At 42.6% G+C, this 22,639-nt stretch overlaps 1 protein-coding gene across 1 annotated transcript in view; it reads left to right on the top strand.

The window, feature by feature from the left end:
- Positions 1–22,639, top strand: part of LOC106599359 (XK-related protein 4) — a 95,907-nt gene that overhangs the window by 58,703 nt on the left and 14,565 nt on the right. Inside the window, exon 2 of the mRNA XM_014190558.2 lies at positions 18,225–18,424. Within this exon, the coding sequence (XP_014046033.2) occupies positions 18,225–18,424 (200 nt within the window). The remainder of the gene's footprint in view (positions 1–18,224; positions 18,425–22,639) is intronic.

The following is a 22,639-nucleotide window of genomic DNA, read 5'->3' as shown; positions in this document are numbered from 1 at the left end:
GTTATAGTTAAAGTTTTAAAGACTTTGAAGTTAGGATAGCCTGAACATGTTGGTTTGGTGTATCTAGCTTGAAGCATATTATATATATATATATAGTTAAAGTTGATAAAAGTTTGTGTCCAGTATGAAGTTAGAGGTACTCTATAGGTATCTGTAACAGATACCAATTGACTGCTAGCCATTGCGCTAATGCTAGTTAGCATTGGCTCGCGAAACTACCACTAACTTCCTTAGTACTGGACACAGAGTAATAAAAATGGTATCCAAGAGTTAATTTAACTGGAGAAGTAGATAAAGGGCCTCATTGCCAAAATCCAGAAGAATCCCTTTAAAGTTTGAGCACGTTTCTATCTTAAACACTGTAAGAGGAGTAGCGTTGTAAAGAATAATAATGACTAGAACTCACAAATCATTTTCACAATATCTAGTGTGGCTGCTGTCACAAGCCACATGAATAATGAAATAGTTGTTTATTGTGTCACAGCAAATGCAAATCTCTAAGAAATATACAGTGAGCTCCAAAAGTATTGAGACAGTGACACATTTTGTTCTTGTTTTGTCTCTGTACTCCAGCACTTTCGATTTCAAATGAAACAATGAGATTAAGGTGCGGACTATCAGCTTTAATTGGAGGGTATTTTCATCCATATCGGGTGGACCGTTTAGAAATTACAGCACTTTTTGTACACAGTCACCCCGTTTTAGGGGACCAAAAGTATTTTGACAAATTCACTTATGTGTATTAAAGTAGTCAAAAGTGTAGTATATGGTCCAATATTCCTAGCACACAATGATTACATCAAGCTTGTGACTCTACAATCCGTACTCATGGATGTAGGAGATAACAGACGTTTTTAGGAGTGTTTTAGGAAACCCTACTGATTTGAAATACGGTGATCCAAAGTTCTGAGCTGGTAGAGCTATCAGAGCTTGGTCTCCTCTGATCCTGTGAGTTGGCATGCACGGTCTGTGAGGATGCTTCCCTGTCCTGCACGCTTCAGGCCTGCATGCAGATGGACTAGCCTTTAGCCTCACAAAGTCAGTCAGGCAGGCAGTCACATAGTCCTGTGTGGTGTCTGTCATAATCACTTTCTGAGGCTGGTGCAATTTGGACAACGTCAGTGTTTGTTATGAGAACAACTTGGGGCATAAACCCTGTCTGTGCTCTAGCTCAGCCCTTCCCTCTAACATAGACGCAGGTCTATTTTGTGTGTATTCACCTATTTGAATGAGTGTGTATATTATGGGTTTCTACACAGGCAGGCATGTTGTGTGTACAGTATACAGTAAACTATGGGCCCATCCACAGGCATTGTTGCTCTATGCACGTCTCTTGAGCCACTCTTCAGACTGGCATCGGCTGAGCTGTAGAAATAATCCCATTTCAGGGAAGGATGCACAACAACATCTGCCTAATCCCATTTAAAATGGCGATTATCACCACACCATGCAAAGCCCTGGCCCTCCACTGCAATATGAACATCATCCAGAGGCCAGTTACCCATCCAGTTATCCATCCACAACCAGCGCTGCGCATACTGGGGGGCTTGGTGCTGTGGATGATATGAAATATGTAGTTAGTTACCATGAGGGGGAGATGTTTTCAAAGGAAATTAGTCATAAGCAAACAAATGATCCTACTGACATCCACTGATTCAGTACTGCAGTATTATTGGCTTTTATGGTATTGCACAGTATTTCATCATGATAGTATCCCGGTTCAACCTGGAAGATTAGCTTTGTTTTTTATCAGGCGAGAACATGTGTGGTAATCTGGGAAGATGATCTCTGAGTTAGCTTTGACAATGTGGAGGAGCAGTGAGTGAGTGAGGAGGGATAGTGTCCTGTCGGTCTTCATGACCGTGTTAGGGGGGTGGGATGGGGTGCATCATTATGTGGTTCAGGGCCTGGAGCCCATTCAGTGAGAAAGTCAGGCAGGAAGATCCCACTGAGACTCTGCTGCTTCCCCTTGCAGACCTGGACCTGGACCAGCACACACACACCTGTCTATCCACTGGCCTGAAGACAGAGACAGACCTTAAGCCCATGAAGGGATGGGATCTGCTGCTGTGTTTATTGTTGCTGTTATTTGTGTGTGATTTTTATGCCCAGCTCTTTGGCAATAAGTGAAGTCAAGATATTTGAAGCATTCCTCTTTTGATTGATCAATCTTGAATAGGTCATTTGATCTTTGACAGGGCAGGAGGGAAGTATCCTTGTGGTTTGCATAATACTTTACCACTATCATAATCATGCTTGTCTGTAGATTTGTAGAGCTTCCAAGCCAGACATTGTTATACTAAAGTCTAATACAGTGCATTCGGGAAAGCATTCAGACCACATCAAACAAATGCCCTCTGCCACGTCCTGACCAAACTACAATAACAAATAACCCTTATACTGGTCAGGACGTGACAGTACCCCCTCCTAAAGGTACAGACCCCGGATGCACCTCATAAATAAACAAAACCCAAAACAACAACAAAATAATCCCCCTAAACTAAAGGGAGGCCTGGTTCCGGGTTGCTGCTAGACTCCTTTGGTTCCGGGTCATAGGCAGACTCACCCGGTTCTGGGTCACAGGCAGACCCCTTCGGTTCCAGGTCACAGGCAGACCCCCTCGGTTCCGGGTCACAGGCAGACCCCCTCGGTTCCGGGTCACAGGCAGACCCCCTCGGTTCCGGGTCACAGGCAGACCCCCTCGGTTCCAGGTCACAGGCAGACCCCCTCGGTTCCGGGCAGGCGGGCCACTCTGGCAGATCCGGCGCGGCGGGCAACTCTGGCAGATCCGGCGCGGCGGGCCACTCTGGCAGCTCCGGGCAGACGGGCCACTCTGGCAGCTCCGGGCAGACGGGCCACTCTGGCTGATCCGGGCAGACGGGCCGCCTGATGCGTGGTGCTGGTACTGTAGGTATCAGCCTGGGAACACGCACCTCAGGGCTAGTGCGGGGAGTGGGAACAGGACGAGTCGGACTGGGCTGATGCACTGGAAGCCTGGTGCGTGGTGCTGGTACTGGACGTGCCAGACTGGGGTTTCGCACTTCCGGGTCCGCACGAGAGACAGGAACTGGAAACACCGGGCCATGGAGGCGCACAGGCGGTCTTGATCTCACCTCCTGCACAACCCGTCCTGGCTGGATGGAACTAGTAGCCCTGTATGAGCGGAGTGCTGGTACAGAGCGAACTGGGCTGTGCAGGGGCCTGATGGTTGCCGTGCGTAGAGCGGGCGTAGGGTAGCCTGGTCCTAGGAGGCGCACCGGTGACCAGACGCGCTGCGCAGGCATCCTCCTACCAGGCTGGATGCCCACTCTAGCACGGCATCTGCGAGGGGCTGGAATAACTCGCACTGGACTGTGCGTGCGTATGGGCGAGATTGTGCGCATTTCAGCAAAACACGGCGCCCTCCACTCCATACGGTCCTCCATATAAACACGGGGAGCTGGCTTAGGGCTCACCCTTGGCCCAGCCAAACTACCCGTGTGCCCCCCCAAAACAATTATTGGGGGTGCCTCTCGTGCTTCAAGGCCAGTCGTGTTCATCGGTAGCGTTCCCGGTCTTCGCTCCATTTTCTCCATGGGCCCTCCCCGGCCATAATCTGTTCCCAGGGACTCGGAGACTAGTCAGGATTGAGGCAAAGATGAACGGAGCAAAGTACAGAGAGATCCTTGATGAAAACCTGCACCAGAGCACTCAGGACCTCAGACTGGGGCGAAGGTTCACCTTCCAACAGGACAACAACCCTAAGCACACAGCTAGGACAATGCAGGAGTGGCTTCAGGACAAGTCTCTGAATGTCCTTCAGTGACCAAGCCAGATCCCGGACTTCAACCCCATCGAACATTTCTGGAGAGAACTGAAAATAGCTGAGGAGCAACTCTCCCCATCCAACCTGACAGAGCTTGAGAGGATCTGCAGAGAAGAATGAGAGAAACTCCCCAAATGCAGGTGTGCGAAGCTCGTAGCGTCATACCCAAGAAGACTCAGGGCTGTAATCTCGGCCAAAGGTGCTTCAACAAAGTACTAAGTAAAGAGTCTGAATACTTATGTAAATGTGATATTTCAGTATTTTACACTACCGGTCAAAGGTTTTAGAACACCTACTCATTCAAGGGTTTTTATTTGGTGTACAACACCATCAAAGCTCATCAATAAACTAGGGACCCTGGGATAAACGCCTCCCTCTGAAACTGGATCCTGGACTTCCTGATGGGCCGCTCCCAGGTGGTAAGGGTAGATAACAACACATCCGCCAAGCTGATCCTCAACATGGGGGCCCCTCAAGGGTGCGTGCTCAGTCCCCTCCTGTACTCCTTGTTCACTCATGACTGCACGGCCAGACACGACTCCAACACCATCATTAAGTTTGGTGATGACACAACAGTGGTAGGCATGATCAACGACAATACAGCCTATAGGGAGGGGGTCAGAGACCTGGCCATGTGGTGCCAGGACAACAACCTCTCCCTCAGCGTGATCAAGACAAAGGAGATGATTGAGGAATACAGGAAAAGGAGGACCGAGCACGCCCCCATTCTCACCGACGGGGCTGTTGTGGAGCAGGTTGAGAGCTTCAGGTTCCTTGGTGTCCACATTACCAACAAACTAACATGGTCCAAGCACACCAAGACAGTCGTGAAGAGGGCACGACAAAACTGAAAAGATTTGACATGGGTCCTCAGATCCTCAAAATGTTGTACAGCTGCACCATCGAGAGCATACTGACTGGTTGTATCACTGCCTGGTATGTTAACTGCTCAGCCTCTGACCGCAAGGCACTACAGAGGGTTGTGTGTATGGCTCAGTACATCACTGGGGCCAAGCTTCCTGCCACCCAGGACCTCTATACCAGGCGGTGTCAGAGAAAGGCCCTATAAATTGTCAGTGACTCCAGACACCCTAGTCATAGACTGTTCTCTCTGCTGCCGCACGGCAAACGGTACCGGAGCGCCAAGTCTAGGTCCAAGAGGCTTCTAAACAGCTTCTACCCCCAAGCCATAAGACTCCTGAACATCTAATCAAATGGCTACCCAGACTATTTGACTTTTCCCACCCCCCCACCCCCTCTTTTATGCCGCTGCTACTCTGTTATTATCTATGCATAGTCACTTTAATAACTCTACCTACATGTACATATTACCTCAACTAACTGGCAGCGGCAGTGTAGCCTAGTGGTTTCGAGCGTTGGACTAGTAACCGAAAGGTTGCAGGATCGAATACCCAAGCTAAGAAGGTACAACTCTGTCGTTCTGCCCCTGAACAAGGCAGTTAACCCACTGTTCCTAGGCCGTCATTGAAAATAAGAATTTGTTCTTAACTGACTTGCCTAGTTAAATAAAGGTAAATTAAATAACCTGTGCCCCCGCACATTGACTCTGTACCGGTACCCCCTGTATATAGTCTCGCTATTGTTATTTTCTGCTGCTCTTTAATTACTTGTTCCTTTTACTTCTTATTCATATTTTTAAACTGCATTTTTGGTTAGGGGCTTGTAAGTAAGCATTTCACTGTAAGGTCTACACCTGTCTACACGCATGTGACTAATACAATTTGATTTGATTTGATTCTTTATTTTTGATATTTTGTACAGTGTAGAATAATAGTGAATAGTGTGGGGGTGCTTTGCAGGTGACACTGTCTGTGATTTATTTAGAATTCAAGGCACATTTAACATGGAATCATGTTGTAACCAGAAAAGTGTTAATAAACAAATCAAATATGTTTTATGTTTGAGATTCTTCAAATAGCCACCCTTTGCCTTGATGACAGCTTTGCACACTCTTGGCATTCTCTCAACCAGCTTCATGAGGTAGTCACCTGAACGCATTTCAATTAACAGGTGTGCCTTGTTGAAAGATAATTTGTGGAATTTCTTTCCTTCTTAATGCGTTTGAGACAATCAGTTGTGTTGTGACAAGGTAGGGGTGGTATACAGAAGATAGCCCTATTTGGTAAAAGACCAAGTCCATCATTACTTTAAGACATGAAGGTCAGTCAAAACAAAGAATTTCAAGAACTTTGAAAGTTTCTTCAAGTGCAGTCGCAAAAACCATTAAGCGCTATGATGAAACTGTCTCTCATGAGGACTGCCACAGGACAGGAAGACCCAGAGTTACCTCTGCTGCAGAGGATAAGTTCATTCGAGTTACCAGCCTCAGAAATTGCAGCCCAAATAAATGCTTTGCAGAGTTCAAGTAACAGACACATCTCAACATCAACTGTTCAGAGGAGACTGTGTGAATCAGGCCTTCATGGTCGAATTTCTGCAAAGAAACCACTACTAAAGGACACCAATAAGAAGGAGAGACTTGCTTGGACCAAGAAACACAAGCAATGGACATAAGACCGGTGGAAATTTGTCCTTTGGTCTGGAGTCCAAATTGGACATTTTTGGTTCCAACCGCCGTGTCTTTGTGAGCCACAGGTGTGAGTGAACAGATGATCTCTGCATGTGTATTTCCCTCCGTAAAGCATGGAGGAGGAGGTGTGATGGTGTGGGGGTGCTTTGCAGGTGACACTGTCTGTGATTTATTTAGAATTCAAGGCACATTTAACCAGCATGGCTATCACAACATTCTGCAGTGATACGCCATCCCATTTGGTTTGCGCTTAGTGGGACTATCATTTATTTTTCAACAAGACAATGACCCAACACACCTCCAGGCTCTGTAAGGTCTATTTTACCAAGAAGGAGAGTGATGGAGGCGGCAGGTAGTCTAGTGGTTAGAGCGTTGGGCCAGTATCCGAAAGGTTGGTAGATTGAATCCCCAAGCTGACAAGGTAAAAATCTGTCGTTCTGCCCATGAACTAGGCAGTTAACCCACTGTTCCTAGGTCGTCATTGTAAATAAGAATTTGTTCTTAACTGACTTGCCTAGTTAAATAAAGGTTAAAAAAAATTTAAATTGAGTGCTGCATCAGATGACCTAGCCTCCTCAATTACCCGGCCTCAACCAAATTGAGATGGTTTGGGATGAGTTGGACCACAGAGTGGAGGAAAAGCATCCAACAAGTGCTCAGCATATGTGGGAACTCCTTCAAGACTGTTGGGAAAGCATTCCAGGTGAAGCTGGTTGAGAGAATGCCAAGAGTGTGCAAAGCTGTCATCAAGGGAAAGGGTGGCTATTTTGAAGGATCTCCAATCTAAATTATATTTTGATTTGTTTAACACCTTTTTGGTTACTACATGATTCCATATGTGTTATTTCATAGTTTTGATGTCTTCACTATTATTCTACTATGTAGAAAACAGTAAAACATTAAGAAAAACCCTTGAATGAGTAGGTGTTCTAAAACTTTTGACCGTTAGTGTATTTTTAATACATTTGCAAAAATGTCTAAAAACCTGTTTTTGTTTGGATGTAACGTAACAACATTTTGAAAAGTCAAATGGTCTGAATACTTTACAAATGCACTGTATATCTGCAGAGGTCTAACACAGCTAAATTGAAAATGCTTTGTTTGACCCAGTAAAGAAAGTGTATAATTTCCATGCACGTTTCGACTTATCTAAAAATAGGTCAGGATTCCAAATCATGTACATTTATTCTGACACTTCTAAAACATTCACTTAGTGTAATTTAGAGGCATAAATGCAAGAGTAACAGATGTTTGTAAGGATTCTGTATAACACAGAGGTTCTCTTCTCCATACATCTCTGTAATAAGAACGTTTGTGAAAGAAGCTTTTTAGTTATTCTATAAAATAATTGTCTAATGGACAGAGGAGGTTAGATGCTTGGCTTGTACCTAAAGCAATGGCTGGACCACTTGTTTTATAGCTTACTTAAAACACAACACTACATCTTTTGATGGGGGTTTTATAGAGCAAGTGCTCCAATTAGAGAGACCCCAAAGCAAGTATTATGGTAGATTCCATCGACATAAATTGGCTGTCCTTGCTGTACTGTAGTACACACCAGTGGTTATGATGAGTGGCTTCCTAAAGGGAGAGGCAGGTAGTTCTTGACGTGAAAGGGCCTCTTTCCTCCTTCTCAGGAAATCAATGGAGGAAATGAACTAGCATGAGATGTCCCTCGATTTCACCTTCTATTGAGAGACAAGAAAGTGCTCAATTTGCATGTATCTGGATTCATCATGGGTAAGCTTGGTGGCAGTATGTTTCATGAGTTTAGAGATTATAAAATACTGTAGTCTTGTGAGGAATGATGTGATACTCAGTAATTAAATATACTGCTCAAAAAAATAAAGGGAACACTTAAACAACACAATGTAACTCCAAGTCAATCACACTTCTGTGAAATCAAACTGTCCACTTAGGAAGCAACACTGATTGACAATAAATTTCACATGCTGTTGTGCAAATGGAATAGACAACAGGTGGAAATTATAGGCAATTAGCAAGACACCCCCAATAAAGAAGTGGTTCTGCAGGTGGTAACCACAGACCACTTCTCAGTTCCTATGCTTCCTGGCTGATGTTTTGGTCACTTTTGAATGCTGGCGGTGCTTTCACTCTAGTGGTAGCATGAGACGGAGTCTACAACCCACACAAGTGGCTCAGGTAGTGCAGCTCATCCAGGATGGCACATCAATGCGAGCTGTGGCAAGAAGGTTTGCTGTGTCTGTCAGCGTAGTGTCCAGAGCATGGGGGCGCTACCAGGAGACAGGCCAGTACATCAGGAGACGTGGAGGAGGCCATAGGAGGGCAACAACCCAGCAGCAGGACCGCTACCTCCGCCTTTGTGCAAGGAGGAGCAGGAGGAGCACTGCCAGAGCCCTGCAAAATGACCTCCAGCAGGGCACAAATGTGCATGTGTCTGCTCAAATGGTCAGAAACAGACTCCATGAGGGTGGTATGAGGGCCCGACATCCACAGGTGGGGGTTGTGCTTACAGCCCAACACCGTGCAGGACGTTTGGCATTTGCCAGAGAACACCAAGATTAGCAAATTCGCCACTGGCGCCCTGTGCTCTTCACAGATGAAAGCAGGTTCACACTGAGCACATGTGACAGACGTGACAGTCTGGAGACGCCGTGGAGAACGTTCTGCTGCCTGCAACATCCTCCAGCATGACCGGTTTGGCGGTGGGTCAGTCATGGTGTGGGGTGGCATTTCTTTGGGGGGCCACACAGCCCTCCATGTGCTCGCCAGAGGTAGCCTGACTGCCTTTAGGTACCGAGATGAGATCCTCAGAACCCTTGTGAGACCATATGCTGGTGCGGTTGGCCCTGGGTTCCTCCTAATGCAAGACAATGCTAGACCTCATGTGGCTGGAGTGTGTCAGCAGTTCCTGCAAGAGGAAGGCATTGATGCTATGGACTGGCCCGCCCGTTCCCCAGACCTGAATCCAATTGAGCACATCTGGGACATCATGTCTCGCTCCATCCACCAACGCCACGTTGCACCACAGACTGTCCAGGAGTTGGCGGATGCTTTAGTCCAGGTCTGGGAGGAGATCCCTCAGGAGACCATCCGCCACCTCATCAGGAGCATGCCCAGGCGTTGTAGGGAGGTCATACAGGCAAGTGGAGGCTACACACACTGCTGAGCCTCATTTTGACTTGTTTTAAGGACATTACATCAAAGTTGGATCAGCCTGTAGTGTGGTTTTCCACTTTCATTTTGAGTGTGACTCCAAATCCAGACCTCCATGGGTTGATAAATTGGATTTCCATTGATTATTTTTGTGTGATTTTGTTGTCAGCACATTCAACTATGTAAAGATAAAAGTATTTAATAAGATTATTTCATTCATTCAGATCTAGGATGTGTTATTTTAGTGTTCCCTTTATTTTTTTGAGCAGTGTATAATCCGTTAGTTTACATCATTGTACAAACTTCAAAATAAAATCATTAGCTCAAAAACCATCCTAGGGAATATTTTCACTCAGTACTACAACCATTGTAAACAAAGATTTATGGTTGCTAAAGACTGACACGAAGCGTGTCAGTCTTGCCTAGTTAAATAAAGGTTAAATAAATAAATAAAATAAAATAAAAAATGTATGTCATAAAACAAGGGGCTGGCATGGATTTGCTTGACCCATTTAGTGCAGGTCATTGTTTGTTCATCTCTCTGTTGCTTGTGAGTGCGAGTATGCTGCTTTGGTTGGCTGGGTGCCTTGGTGGGTCAGGGGAATAATGTGTCTGTGTGAGGCCCCCAGAGACACCCTGGGAATGGGTAATCTGGCACTAGGGCTGGGGCTGGGGCAGGGCTGGCAGGGTCGTATACATTAGGGCACAGTTTAGCAAAGCTTTTTAAAACATTCTTCAATCAAAAATGGTAAACAAGCATTTTTTTGTTGGACAAGTTCAGGTTGTCCCTTCCTGTTTCAGTCCTTCTATCTTCCATTTGTTGCCAAATGAATACAACGCAGGTGCCAGTAGGCAGGGCCTTTGTTGGAAACTATTTCCGGGCCATACAGCTTCCTGAAAAAACAGCCAGTGTAACAATTCACAGTCTGGCTACATTTCAATTGGGCCATATTCAGTCATTGACCTTTAGCAATGACAGTCAACCTAGTCAGAATTGTTGTTTATAGATCAAATTTTCCTAAGCATCCTGTCTTTGGGGCTCTGTTTTGAAATGGGAAATGGGATTCTTAGAAATCTCTGAAGTGTAGTTACCATAGTGATCCTTAGCTGACCTCGGAGACTTTAAGACAAAAACAGAGTCACAGAAAGTTGAACTCAACTCGCAAACCTTGAATTCATATCAATGAAATGCATAATGCTCACTGTTTGTATTTGGTTTTTACTAGAGAAACATAAACACAGTTTGTTCACAGGTGAAATGTTGTGATAAGTACAAATCGATAAACAAAATATACAGTTGAAGTCAGAAGTTTACATACACTTAGGTTGGAGTCATTAAAACTCGTTTTTCAACCACTCCACAAATTTCTTGTCAACAAACTATAGTTTTGGCAAGTCGGTAAGGACATCTACTTTGTGCAACAGAATGCATTTAGCAGTAAGAGGCTGCCTGCTGTTGTGTTGTGTTATCCTGTGTGTTAGGTATACCTAAGGATGCATATGGATTTGGTGTGAATTATGTAGTGCTATTGCAGTTGATCCTGTGAATACTGACAGAGTGTGGCAAGAAACAAACACAGAGACAGTGATGTGATTGTTAAGTAAATTTAATAATGTTTTTGATAAACACTATCGTTCAAAAGTTTGGGGTCACTTAGAAATGTCCTTGTTTTTGAAAGAAAAGCAAATTTTTTGTCCATTTAAAATAACATCAAATTGATCAGAAATACAGTCTAGACATTTAATGTTGTAACTGACTATTGCAGCTGTAAAACGGCTGATTTTTAATGGAATATCTACAGTTGAAGTCAGAAGTTTACATACACTTAGGTTGGAGTCATTAAAACTCGTTTTTCAACCACTCCACAAATTTCTTGTCAACAAACTATTCGTTTTGGCAAGTCGGTTAGGACATCTACTTTGTGCATGACACAAGTAATTTGTCCAACAATTGTTTACAGACAGATTATTTCACTTATAATTCACTGTATCACAATTCCAGTGGGTCAGAAGTTTACATACACTAAGTTGACTGTGCCTTTAAACAGCTTGGAAAATTCCAGAAAATGTTGTCATGGCTTTAGAAGCTTCTGTTAGGCTAATTGACATCATTTGAGTCAATTGGAGGTGTACCTGTGGATGTATTTCAAGGCCTACCTTCAAACTCAGTGTCTATTTTGCTTGACATCATGGGAAAATCAAAAGAAATCAGCCAAGACCTCAGAAAAAAATGGTAGTGCTCCACAAGTCTGGTTCATCCTTGGGAGCAATTTTCAAACGCCTGAAGGTACCCTGTTCATCTGTACAAACAATAGTACGCAAGTATAAACACCACGGGACCACACAGCCATCATACCGCTCAGGAAGGAGACGCATTCTGTCTCCTAGATATGAACGTACTTTGATTCAAAAAGTGCAAATCAATCCCAGAACAACAGCAAAGGACCTTGTGAAGATGCTGGAGGAAACAGGTACAAAAGTATATATATCCACAGTAAAACAAGTCCTATATCGACATAACCTGAAAGGCCTCTCAGCAAGGAAGAAGCCACCTCTCCAAAACTACCATAAAAAAGCCAGACTACGGTTTGCAACTGCACATGGGGACAAAGATCGTACTTTTTGGAGAAATGTCCTTCGGTCTGATGAAACAAAAATATAACTTTTTGGCCATAATGACCATTGTTATGTTTGGAGGAAAAAGGGGGAGGCTTGCAAGTCGAAAAATACCATCCCAACCGTGAAGCACAGGGTTGGCAGCATCATGTTGTGGGGGTGCTTTGCTGAAGGAGGGACTGGTGCACTTCACAAAATAGATGGCATCATGAGGCAGGAAAATTATGTGGATATATTGAAGCAACATCTCAAGACATCAGTCAGGAAGTTAAAGCTTGGTCGCAAATGGGTCTTCCAAATGGAAAATGTATTGGGGTGGCCATCACAAAGCCCTGACCTCAATCCTATAGAAAATGTGTGGGCAGAACTGAAAAAGTGTGTGCGAGCAAGGAGGCCTACAAACCTGAGTCAGTTACACCAGCTCTGTCAGGAGAAATGGGCCAAAATTCACCCAACTTATTGTGGGAAGCTTGCGGAAGGCTAAACATTTGACCCAAGTTAAACAATTTAAAGTCGATGCTACCAAATACTAATTGAGTGTATGTAAACGTCTGACCCACTGGGAATGTGATGAAAGAAATAAAAGCTGAAATAAATCATTCTCAACTATTATTCCAGCATTTCACATTCTTAAAATAAAGTGGTGATCCTGACTGACCTAAGACAGGGAATTTATACTGGGATTAAACATCAGGAATTGTGAAAAAGTGAGTTTATTAAATGTATTTGGCTAAGGTGTATGTAAACCTCCGACTTCAACTATAAGTATTCAAACACAGTTCTTTCAAAGTGGTGTTGCGTATAAAGCCCCACAGTGGAGGTGTCATACCCATAAAATCTTGCGGTGAAACAGGGAAATGATTCCAATCATTTTTCTATCATTCATTTTTTCATAGGTTATTTTATTTTACTTAAAATAAGGGCGGTGTTTCATGTAGGCTTACACTGGCGTGACGTTTTGATAACTATGTAAATATATTTTGGACAAGGTGACTTTTATCGACATATTCGACTCTATTTACTCTGATGTATGCTAATTTGCATCAGACATCATGCAAAACTACAAATCCTTGCAAGCTTCTGCACGTCATCTCGAGCTGACACCTTTACTAACAGCTATTGTGTCAAAGGCTTACACAAGACAGTTCACGTAATTGTCCATTTAAAGAAATGTAGCTAATGTTTTCATGACTACATTTAGCTAACATTAGATAGTTGATCCAGATATTCTTACCTTTGCCTCGATTCAGCAGTCTTGTCAAGATCATCATGGCATTTGTAGTTCTTTATGATAGCCACATTAGCAGCTAATTAGCATTTCATTTTTTGGGGGTAAATACAGGCGATTATATATTGATAATGGTCACATTTACACGGTTATCACAACATCAAACCAGGGTAAGCCTACACAAAACACAGCCCTAAAATCCCCAATGGGAAAAATGAATGGTGGAAAAACGATTGGAACCATTTGCCTGTTTGACCGCTAGGTTTTATGGGTATTATGACTCAGACTGTGGTACTCTATAACACACAGTTACAGATGTAGGATCTTAATTTGAGCCAGTTTCTTATAGCAAGTCTGGAATTTGTGGAAATTACTTTTGGAATTATTTGTAAAATTACAAACTTTAGAAGCCTTTTTAAACCTCAAATACACTACAAGTTTAAAATGTCCTGCGTTGCAGGATAGTTCTACTGCAACAGGGTGATCAAATTAAGATCCATCCTACATCTTTAATGAGGCACTTATAAAACAGTCAATGCAGCAGTTTTGTGAAAATACACACCTGCAGTTCAATCATTTAGCATTACAGATGCAGCACTTGTATGTGGATATTTGTGACAAAATGTGCGTAATATCAGTGCTCTTGATTTAGAGACGTACCAGAAATTATAGAGTGCAAATATGCAGAGTGCAGAATGGGCACCAAAACACAGACTAATTAGTCGCGAAGTTGGCTTCCCCTCAACATATTCTCATGTGATGGAGTAGTAGATGCAGTACTGAAATTGCCCCAGGGTGAGACGGTAGATTCTGGGGGGTTATGTTTGGAACGTTGCCCAGACTAACAGTGGAGCATAATATTTTGTGTATGTGTGTGACAATTTCAATTAATAGATTGGTGTAGATGTAGTCAATAGCTCATATTCATTCTGAACTTTGCTCTCTCTTTAGCTTTAAAAATGTATGTTTGAGAAAAAAGCTCTTTCAAGCCATTTTGTTTAAATAGTTAATTAGCTGGGAATAGCTAGCAGATTAGAGTGGACTCCATCCACTCAAGGGCTAAGTCCCAAATGGCACCCTATTCCCTATATAATGCACTACTTTTTACCAGAACCTTATGGGTAGCCTAGAACAAGTGAACGGATAGCTGGTTTCTGTCCGGGGGGGGAGAGAGATGGAGGGAGAGAAGGGCCAATGCAGAGGTTAACTCAACTTAAGTGCCATTTGAGACATTCTTACCGTGTAACAATTAAGTCCACTTTTAGAAAACAATTGGTCTTTATTCTTTAATGTATTTATTAATTTGCAATGACAGGTTAAATGTACATGTACACTACCATTCAAAGATTTTGTGGGTTTTTGAAACACGCAAAACACCAGTATCATCAACAACAGTGAAGATGCGACTCTGGGATGCTGGCCTTCTAGGCAGAGTTGCAAAGAAAAAAACATATCTCAGACTGGCAAATAAAAAGAAAAGATTAAGATGGGCAAAAGAACACAGACACTGGACAGAGGAACTTGAAGGCCAGCATCCCGGAGTTGCCTCTTCACTGTTTACGTTGAGACTGGTGTTTTGCAGGTACTATTTAATGAAGCTGCCAGTTGAAGACTTGTGAGGCATCTGTTTCTCAAACTAGACACTCTAATGTACTTGTCCTCTTGCTCAGTTGTGCACCGGAGCCTCCCACTTCTCTTTTTATTCTGGTTAGAGACAGTTTGCGTGTTCTGTGAAGGGAGTAGTACACAGCGTTGTACAAGATCTTCAGTTTCTTGGCAATTTCTCACCTGGAATAGCCTTCATTTCTCAGAACAAGAATAGACTGACGAGTTTCAGAAGAAAGTTCTTTGTTTCTGACCATTTTGAGCCTGTAATCTAACCCACAAATGCTGATGCTACAGATACTCAACTAGTTTATAGAAGGCCAGTTTTATTGCTTCTTTAATCAGCACAACTGTTTTCTGCTGTGCTAACATAATTGCAAAAGGGTTTTCTAATGATCAATAAGCCTTTTAAAATTATCAACTTGGATTAGCTAACACAACGTGCCATTGGAACACAGGAGAGATGGTTGCTGATAATGGGCCTCTGTACGCCTATGTACAGTTGAAGTCGGAATTTTACGTACATCTTAGTCAAATACATTTAAACTCAGTTTTTCACAATTCCTGACATTTAATCCCAGTAACAATTCCCTGTCTTAGGTCAGTTAGGATCACCACTTTATTTTAAGAATGTGAAATGTCAGAATAATAGTAGAGAGAATTATTTATTTCAGCTTTTATTTCTTTTATCACATTCCCAGTGGGTCAGACGTTTACATCCACTCAATTAGTATTTGGTAGCATTGCCTTTAAATTGTTTAACTTGGGTCAAACCTTTCGGGTAGCCTTCCACCAGCTTCCCACAATAAGTTGGGTGAATTTTGGCCCATTCCTCCTGACAGAGCTGGTGTAACTGACTCAGGTTTGTAGGCCTCCTTGGTCGCACACACTTTTTCAGTTCTGCCCTCAAATGTTCTATAGGATTGAGGCCAGGGCTTTGTGATGACCATTCCAATACCTTGACTTTGTTGTCCTTAAGCCATTTTGCCACAACTTTGGAAGTATGCTTGGGGTCATTGTCCATTTGGAAGACCCATTTGCAACCAAGCTTTAACTTCCTGACTGATGTCTTGAGATGTTGCTTCAATATATCCACATAATTTTCCATCCTCATGATGCCATGTATTTTGTGAAGTGCACCAGTCCCTCCTGCAGCAAAGCACCCCCACAACATGATGCTGCCACCCCCGTGCTTCACGGTTGGGATGGTGTTCTTCAGCTTGCAAGCTTCCCCCTTTTTCCTCCAAACATAACAATGGTCATTATGGCCAAACAGTTCTATTTTTGTTTCATCAGACCAGAGGACATTTCTCCAAAAAGTATGATCTTTGTCCCCATGTGCAGTTGCAAACAGTGTCTGGCTTTTTTATGGCATACTATTGTTTGTACAGATGAACGTGCTACCTTCAGGCATTTGGAAATTGCTCCCAAGGATGAACCAGACTTGTGTAGGTTTACAATTTTCTTTCTGAGGTCTTGGCTGATTTCTTTTGATTTTCCCATGATGTCAAGCAAAGAGGCACTGAGTTTGAAGGTTGGCCTTGAAATACATCCACAGGTACACCTCCAATTGACTCAAATGATGTCAATTAGCCTAACAGAAGCTTCTAAAGCCATGACATCATTTTCTGGAATTTTTCAAGCTGTTTAAAGGCACAGTCAACTTAGTATATGTTAACTTCTGACCCACTGGAATTGTGATACAGTGAATTATAAGTGAAATAATCTGTCTGTAAAAAATTGTTGGAAAAATTACTTGTGTCATGCACAAAGTAGATGTCCTAACCGACTTGCCAAAACTATAGTTTGTTAAACAATAAATTTGTGGAGTGGTTGAAAAACTAGTTTTAATGACTCCAACCTAAGTGTATGTAAACTTCCGACTTCAACTGTAGATATTCCATAAAAAATATGCCGTTTTCAGCTTCAATAGTCAGTTACAACATTAACAATGTCTACACTGTATTTCTGATCAATTTTATGTTATTTTAATGGACAAAAAAAATGCTTTTCTTTCAAAAACAAGGACATTTCTAAGTGACCCCAAACTTTTGAACGATAGTGTTTATCAAAAACATTATTAAATTTACTTAACAATCACATCACTGTCTCTGTGTTTGTTTCTTGCCACACTGTCAGTATTCACAGGATCAACTGCAATAGCACTACGTAATTCACACCAAATCCATGTGCATCCTTAGGTATACCTAACACACAGGATAACACAACACAACAGCAGGCAGCCTCTTACTGCTAAATGCATTCTGTTGCATAGGAACTGTAAAACCCAATATGAGAAATTAATCCTGGTCAAATGAATTGTAGATAGAATTGTAAAAGAATGAAGAGAGATGACAAGGGCTGCATGAAAACTGTAATATGATATGATTCTTTAAATACTGTACATGTATAAAACTCTATGATATGATTCTTTATATACTGTACATGTATAAAACTCTAATATGATATGATTCTTTATATACTGTACATGTATAAAACTCTATGATATGATTCTTTATATACTGTACATGTATAAAACTCTATGATATGATTCTTTATATACTGTACATGTATAAAACTCTAATATGATATGATTCTTTATATACTGTACATGTATAAAACTCTAATATGATATGATTCTTTATATACTGTACATGTATAAAACTCTAATATGATATGATTCTTTATATACTGTACATGTATAAAACTCTAATATGATATGATTCTTTATATACTGTACATGTATAAAACTCTAATATGATATGATTCTTTATATACTGTACATGTATAAAACTCTAATATGATATGATTCTTTATATACTCTACATGTATAACCGAACAGGGGATTCTTAGCTGTTACGCCAAAAGATCCAGACTTTTTGACAAGGTCACTGCTGGTGCTTTTCCGTCTAGACTTACCCCCACACCAGGGTGTCACCAGTGTTTTATGTTAACGTAAGCTCCAGTGTTATTGTGTTTTCATCAGGAGTGTGACACAACAGAGGAGAATCAACAACATCTGCGTCATCAGGGCTGTTTTGTAAGAAGGTGTTAAAGTCCACAGTTAGCCTTTGTTATGTAAATGTTGGCTGAAAAGTACACAGGGCCTTGCCTTGGCTCCAAGTCAGAGCTGGTCCACTGGAGTCATGGCCCAGTGAGACATGGGGCCAGCCCGTGTAGATTGAAACAGAAAAGTTTGAGCCTATTGGTTAAAACACTGGGGTAAATCCTCGGTGGAACTGTAATTTGGCTCATGGATGAATTGTTTCCTTTTATTCCAGGTATTTCCATGCCATCTACCTGGGCATCCGGAGCCGGCGCAGTGGGGACCATGACCGCTGGAGGTTCTACTGGAGGATGGTGTACGAGTTCGCTGACGTCAGCATGCTGCATCTCCTGGCCACCTTCCTGGAGAGCGCTCCTCAGCTGGTCCTGCAGCTCTGCATCATCATCCAGACCCACAAACTGCAGGCCGTCCAAGGTACTGGCTGGAACCACACCCTGTATTAACACTCTCCCTCTCACTCCACCTATCTGCCACTGTATACATACTGTAAATACACAGGCCATCCAACATACTTTCTGAAAACCCCAATTTCTAACACTCTCTCCATTTTCACTACTCCCATTCACTATTCCCATTCACTATTCCCATTCTGTCTGTTGTAAAGCAGTCCCACTGCACTGTTAGGGTTTCACAGGTTGGCATGTATCGATTGCCACAGTTTAAAAGAACACACCCACCCAGGTGTTATATTGTAAGCCAGGACTGTATGGAATACTTATTTGTTAGTGTAAACAAAAGCACATCAATGTAATGTCTGCTCTTGGAAATGCAGCCATAATGTAATGCACAGACAGGGAGTGGTCCTCTCTCCGATGCAAAGAATCATGTTTAATTATACTAACTGGGCTGACACACACACACACACACACACACACACACACACACACACACACACACACACACACACACACACACACACACACACACAGGGGAGGGAAGCTGGCCACATTTAGGCCAGTGGAAGGCTTCCAGTCCTGCTGTGGGCTTAAACGATACAACAAGTCTTCTCCTTGTCCGTCATCCACTCATCCACTCCACAGTCTTGCTTTGCGCTGCCTTCTCTGCTGTGCTGAGTCACTGGAAGGAGAGTCTTTGCTGCACTTAAGAGGCACTTATGCTCTTTCTGCTATGTTAAAGAAGATTTGGCCTCCTCTGACGTTAGCGGAGAGGAGAGGAGAGGAGAGGAGAGGAGAGGAGAGGAGAGGAGAGGAGAGGAGAGGAGAGGAGAGGAGAGGACAGGACAGGACAGGACAGGACAGGACAGGACAGGACAGGACAGGACAGGAGAGGAGAGGAGAGAGGAAAATTCTGTGATCAGCTTGAGAGGGAGAGAAAAAAGAATAGATAGGATGCTGACGTGACTGTGGATCCTCCCATCCTCGGCTCACCTAGACTTGAGGACTCTCCCATGTAGCCTCACTGACCTTGGCTTGACCTCCCAGTTTCAGTCCCCCATACCGTTTTGCTCATAAACAGTTTTCTATAAAAATACATGAAAATGTGGTTGTTCAATGTTGGCTCCTCTAATGTACGGTGTGTTATACATTTGGTTTCTATCACCAACGAGACCTGGCCATTAGATATCTGGACCCCCTAGGTCTCTCTAACCTCGATTGACCTCAGGTAGCATCACTCACAGGACTCCTCAAATGCTTTGAGGGAGGACCAGTGTTAAAAGAAAATATTCAATCAATGTTCACTTTTAATACCTGGTCTAAACCCTTGTAGAGTTTTCTTACTTCCTTTCCATTTACTATTGACTGCAACAGTACCGTTCCCATTTGAAGAGAATGTGGAACTTTCTGTTGACATGATGCAGCATGTTAATCTGTCTCTATGTATGGGGTTTTCAGTCCATTCATTTGTTCTCATTCATTTCTCAGGAGACTGGAGACTGTAACAACATATTTACAGCATACAATCATCTTGTCATCTAATAAGATGAGGGCTATATAATAACAACAAAAATTCATGACAGTCTCTCTCGCTTGCTCTCTCTCTCTACTTCTCTTTCTTTCTTTCTTTCTCACTCTCTCTCTCTCGCTCTCCCTCTCTCATTATTTCTTATAATGTTTCCCTACCCCTCTCTAAGTTTCCATAGCTACTGTGGTTTTATCCCACACTAGCAGTCAGCCAGCCCTCATCAGTCGTCAGATTTTCCTCTTTTACACTCTGTCAGAGTGACACACTTCCTTCCTGGGAGAAGAAATATTCTCCAGGAGGCCTATCTAACCAGCTCCTGTAAGTGAGCAATTCTTCAGCTTGACTGTATTTCTTGCAGCACTTTTCCTGAATTACCACCTACTTTGTCTTCACTGCAATCATAAGTACTATCCCCAGGTGAAAAATAAAGGGTATTCGGCAACCCAACTCTGCCCGGAGTCAAGAGTACAGTGCAGTTGGTTGCCTATAGTATGAATATGAAAACACATTTCACGTGGTTACTCTTATATTGGAAAAGAACAGGAGAAATTAGAGATAGTGTTGAGATTTTACAACACTATGTGATAACAGAGTGAGCTACCATCGATAGCTTTTTGAAATGCAAGCCAAGTCCTACCTTCTGTGTTAAGAAACCATTTAACCCAGTGGCATATCACCGCTCATTTGTCTAAAGCATTTAGGTAGAACAATACAGCCTATATAATCTGATGAATTAGCCCCTGTGTTTAAACACCCACCATAGTAAGGATGAGCTTGCTTTCTCCCTTTCCAAATAACTGTGTGTTAATGTGTTTGATAAGGCTGGCTCAGGCCCCCTGTGTTTGCTCTTTAAATGACTTGTCTTCATTCCTCTCTCTGCTAGATAAGTTAATTGAGGTAATGTCTTCTTCTTCTTCACCACAACAGTCTGTCTGACTCTCTCCCCTGTTCTGGATTTATTTTAGAAGGCCAATCCTGGCTGTTTTTCAAATCCCTGCAGTTAAGCAAGATGTTCTTTTGATCATGCGGCCATGATCTCTCTCTCTCCTCGGTCTCTGTCTCTGTCTCTCTCTCTCTCGCTGTCTCTCTCTCATTTCAATTTAAGAGCTTTATTGGCATGTGAAACATATGTTTATATTGCCAAAGCAGTTGAAATAGATAATAAACAAAAGTGAAATAAACAAAAAATGAACAGTAAACATTACACTGACAAAAGTTCAAAAAGAATAAAGACATTTCACAGGAAATATGTGTCTCTAATATGGTCATACATTTGGCAGGAGGTTAGGAAGTGAAGCTCAGTTTCCACCTCATTTTCTGGGCAGTGTTTTGGGGGATATTTTCTGCAGAATTATGCATGCAGAGTCTCAATTTGGTGTTTGTCCTATTTTGTGAATTCTTGCCTTGTCTCTCAGATCGTTCAGAGCTTTGTGGAAGTCTCTCTCTCTCTCTCTGATGTCTCAACTCATTGCATTCCTATTTTGACCAATTTATGAGGAATATTCTGCTAATTCTACAATCGCTTCACATTCTATTTTCCAAAAAGGAGACATATTCTTCCAACCTTGAAAATGCTAGGGATTCCTTTCACATCAGAGCAGCATTCACTTCGTTTGAAGTCAATCCAGGACAAGGAATTCCATTTTGTATGCATCGATAAGATACTGTGTGATGTCTCAGGAAGATCAAATAACTTATTTTTGGACATCACAGTCTGAGTAGCGGCTACAGATGTCGTATTATTCAACCTTTGAAACCAGATAAGAAGATAAAAGTAGAAGTTGCCCTAAGATTTAAAGACATGCTACGGTACTTTGGCGACTAGTAAGTCTTTTAAACCTGCTGCTTTGGGCTGGATGTGTCAATGTGTAGTTCATACATGCATAATCTATGAGCAGAATTACTGTCTTACCTCAGTTAGCCAAGAAATCTCTACACTCTTAGAAAAAGGATTCCAAAAGGGTTCTTTGGCTGTCCCGATATTATAACCCTTTTGGGTTCCATGTAAAACCCTCTGTGGAAAGGGTTCTACATTGAACCCAAAAGGGTTCTACCTGGAATCAAAAGGGCTCTACCTGGAAACAAAAATAGTTATTCAAAGGGTTCTCCTATGGGACAGCCGAAGAACCCTTTTAGGTTCTAGATAGCACCTTTTGAAAGCGACTGATTTGGTTGGGTCAAATTGTGTTGCTGTCCTGGGGCTCTGTAGGGTCTGTTTGTGTTTCTGGAAGCTGTGCAGAGCCATTTTTTCCTACATTTACCCACACGTGGGGCAGCCCCCTAGCAATTCAAGTTTCAGCCAATGAGCTTCAGCCCCTCGCAATTTGAGGGACAGCTAATAAGACGCACACACAGTAGAGAGAGAGAGCATTTGTGACGTAGTACGCAATTTTCGGGGGCCACTTTTGGTTTGTGGTGATACTTTCAGACTACTAGCTAAAAAGTATACAAAAGTACCAGAGAATATTTTTTAAGTATCACTGAGAGAGTTATCTAGAGATTAAGTTATACAGCTCTGTTGCTTGCAGTGAGAAATCCATAGTGTCGTTTTATAAAAGCAGTGACAAGCCAAGGAACTATCAGTAACACTATGGTTGCCAAAGGCATGGGTCGATGAGGAGAAAACCACTCTGACAAAGCTCAACTGTACAGTATACCAGGAAGCAGACACTCATGAGCGTTTTATTTCCTATATCCATTTCCCAG

This window comes from Salmo salar, chromosome ssa03, assembly GCF_905237065.1.
Source record: "Salmo salar chromosome ssa03, Ssal_v3.1, whole genome shotgun sequence".
Classification (NCBI taxonomy): Eukaryota; Metazoa; Chordata; class Actinopteri; order Salmoniformes; family Salmonidae; genus Salmo; species Salmo salar.
This window is presented reverse-complemented; position numbering and strand designations above follow the sequence as displayed.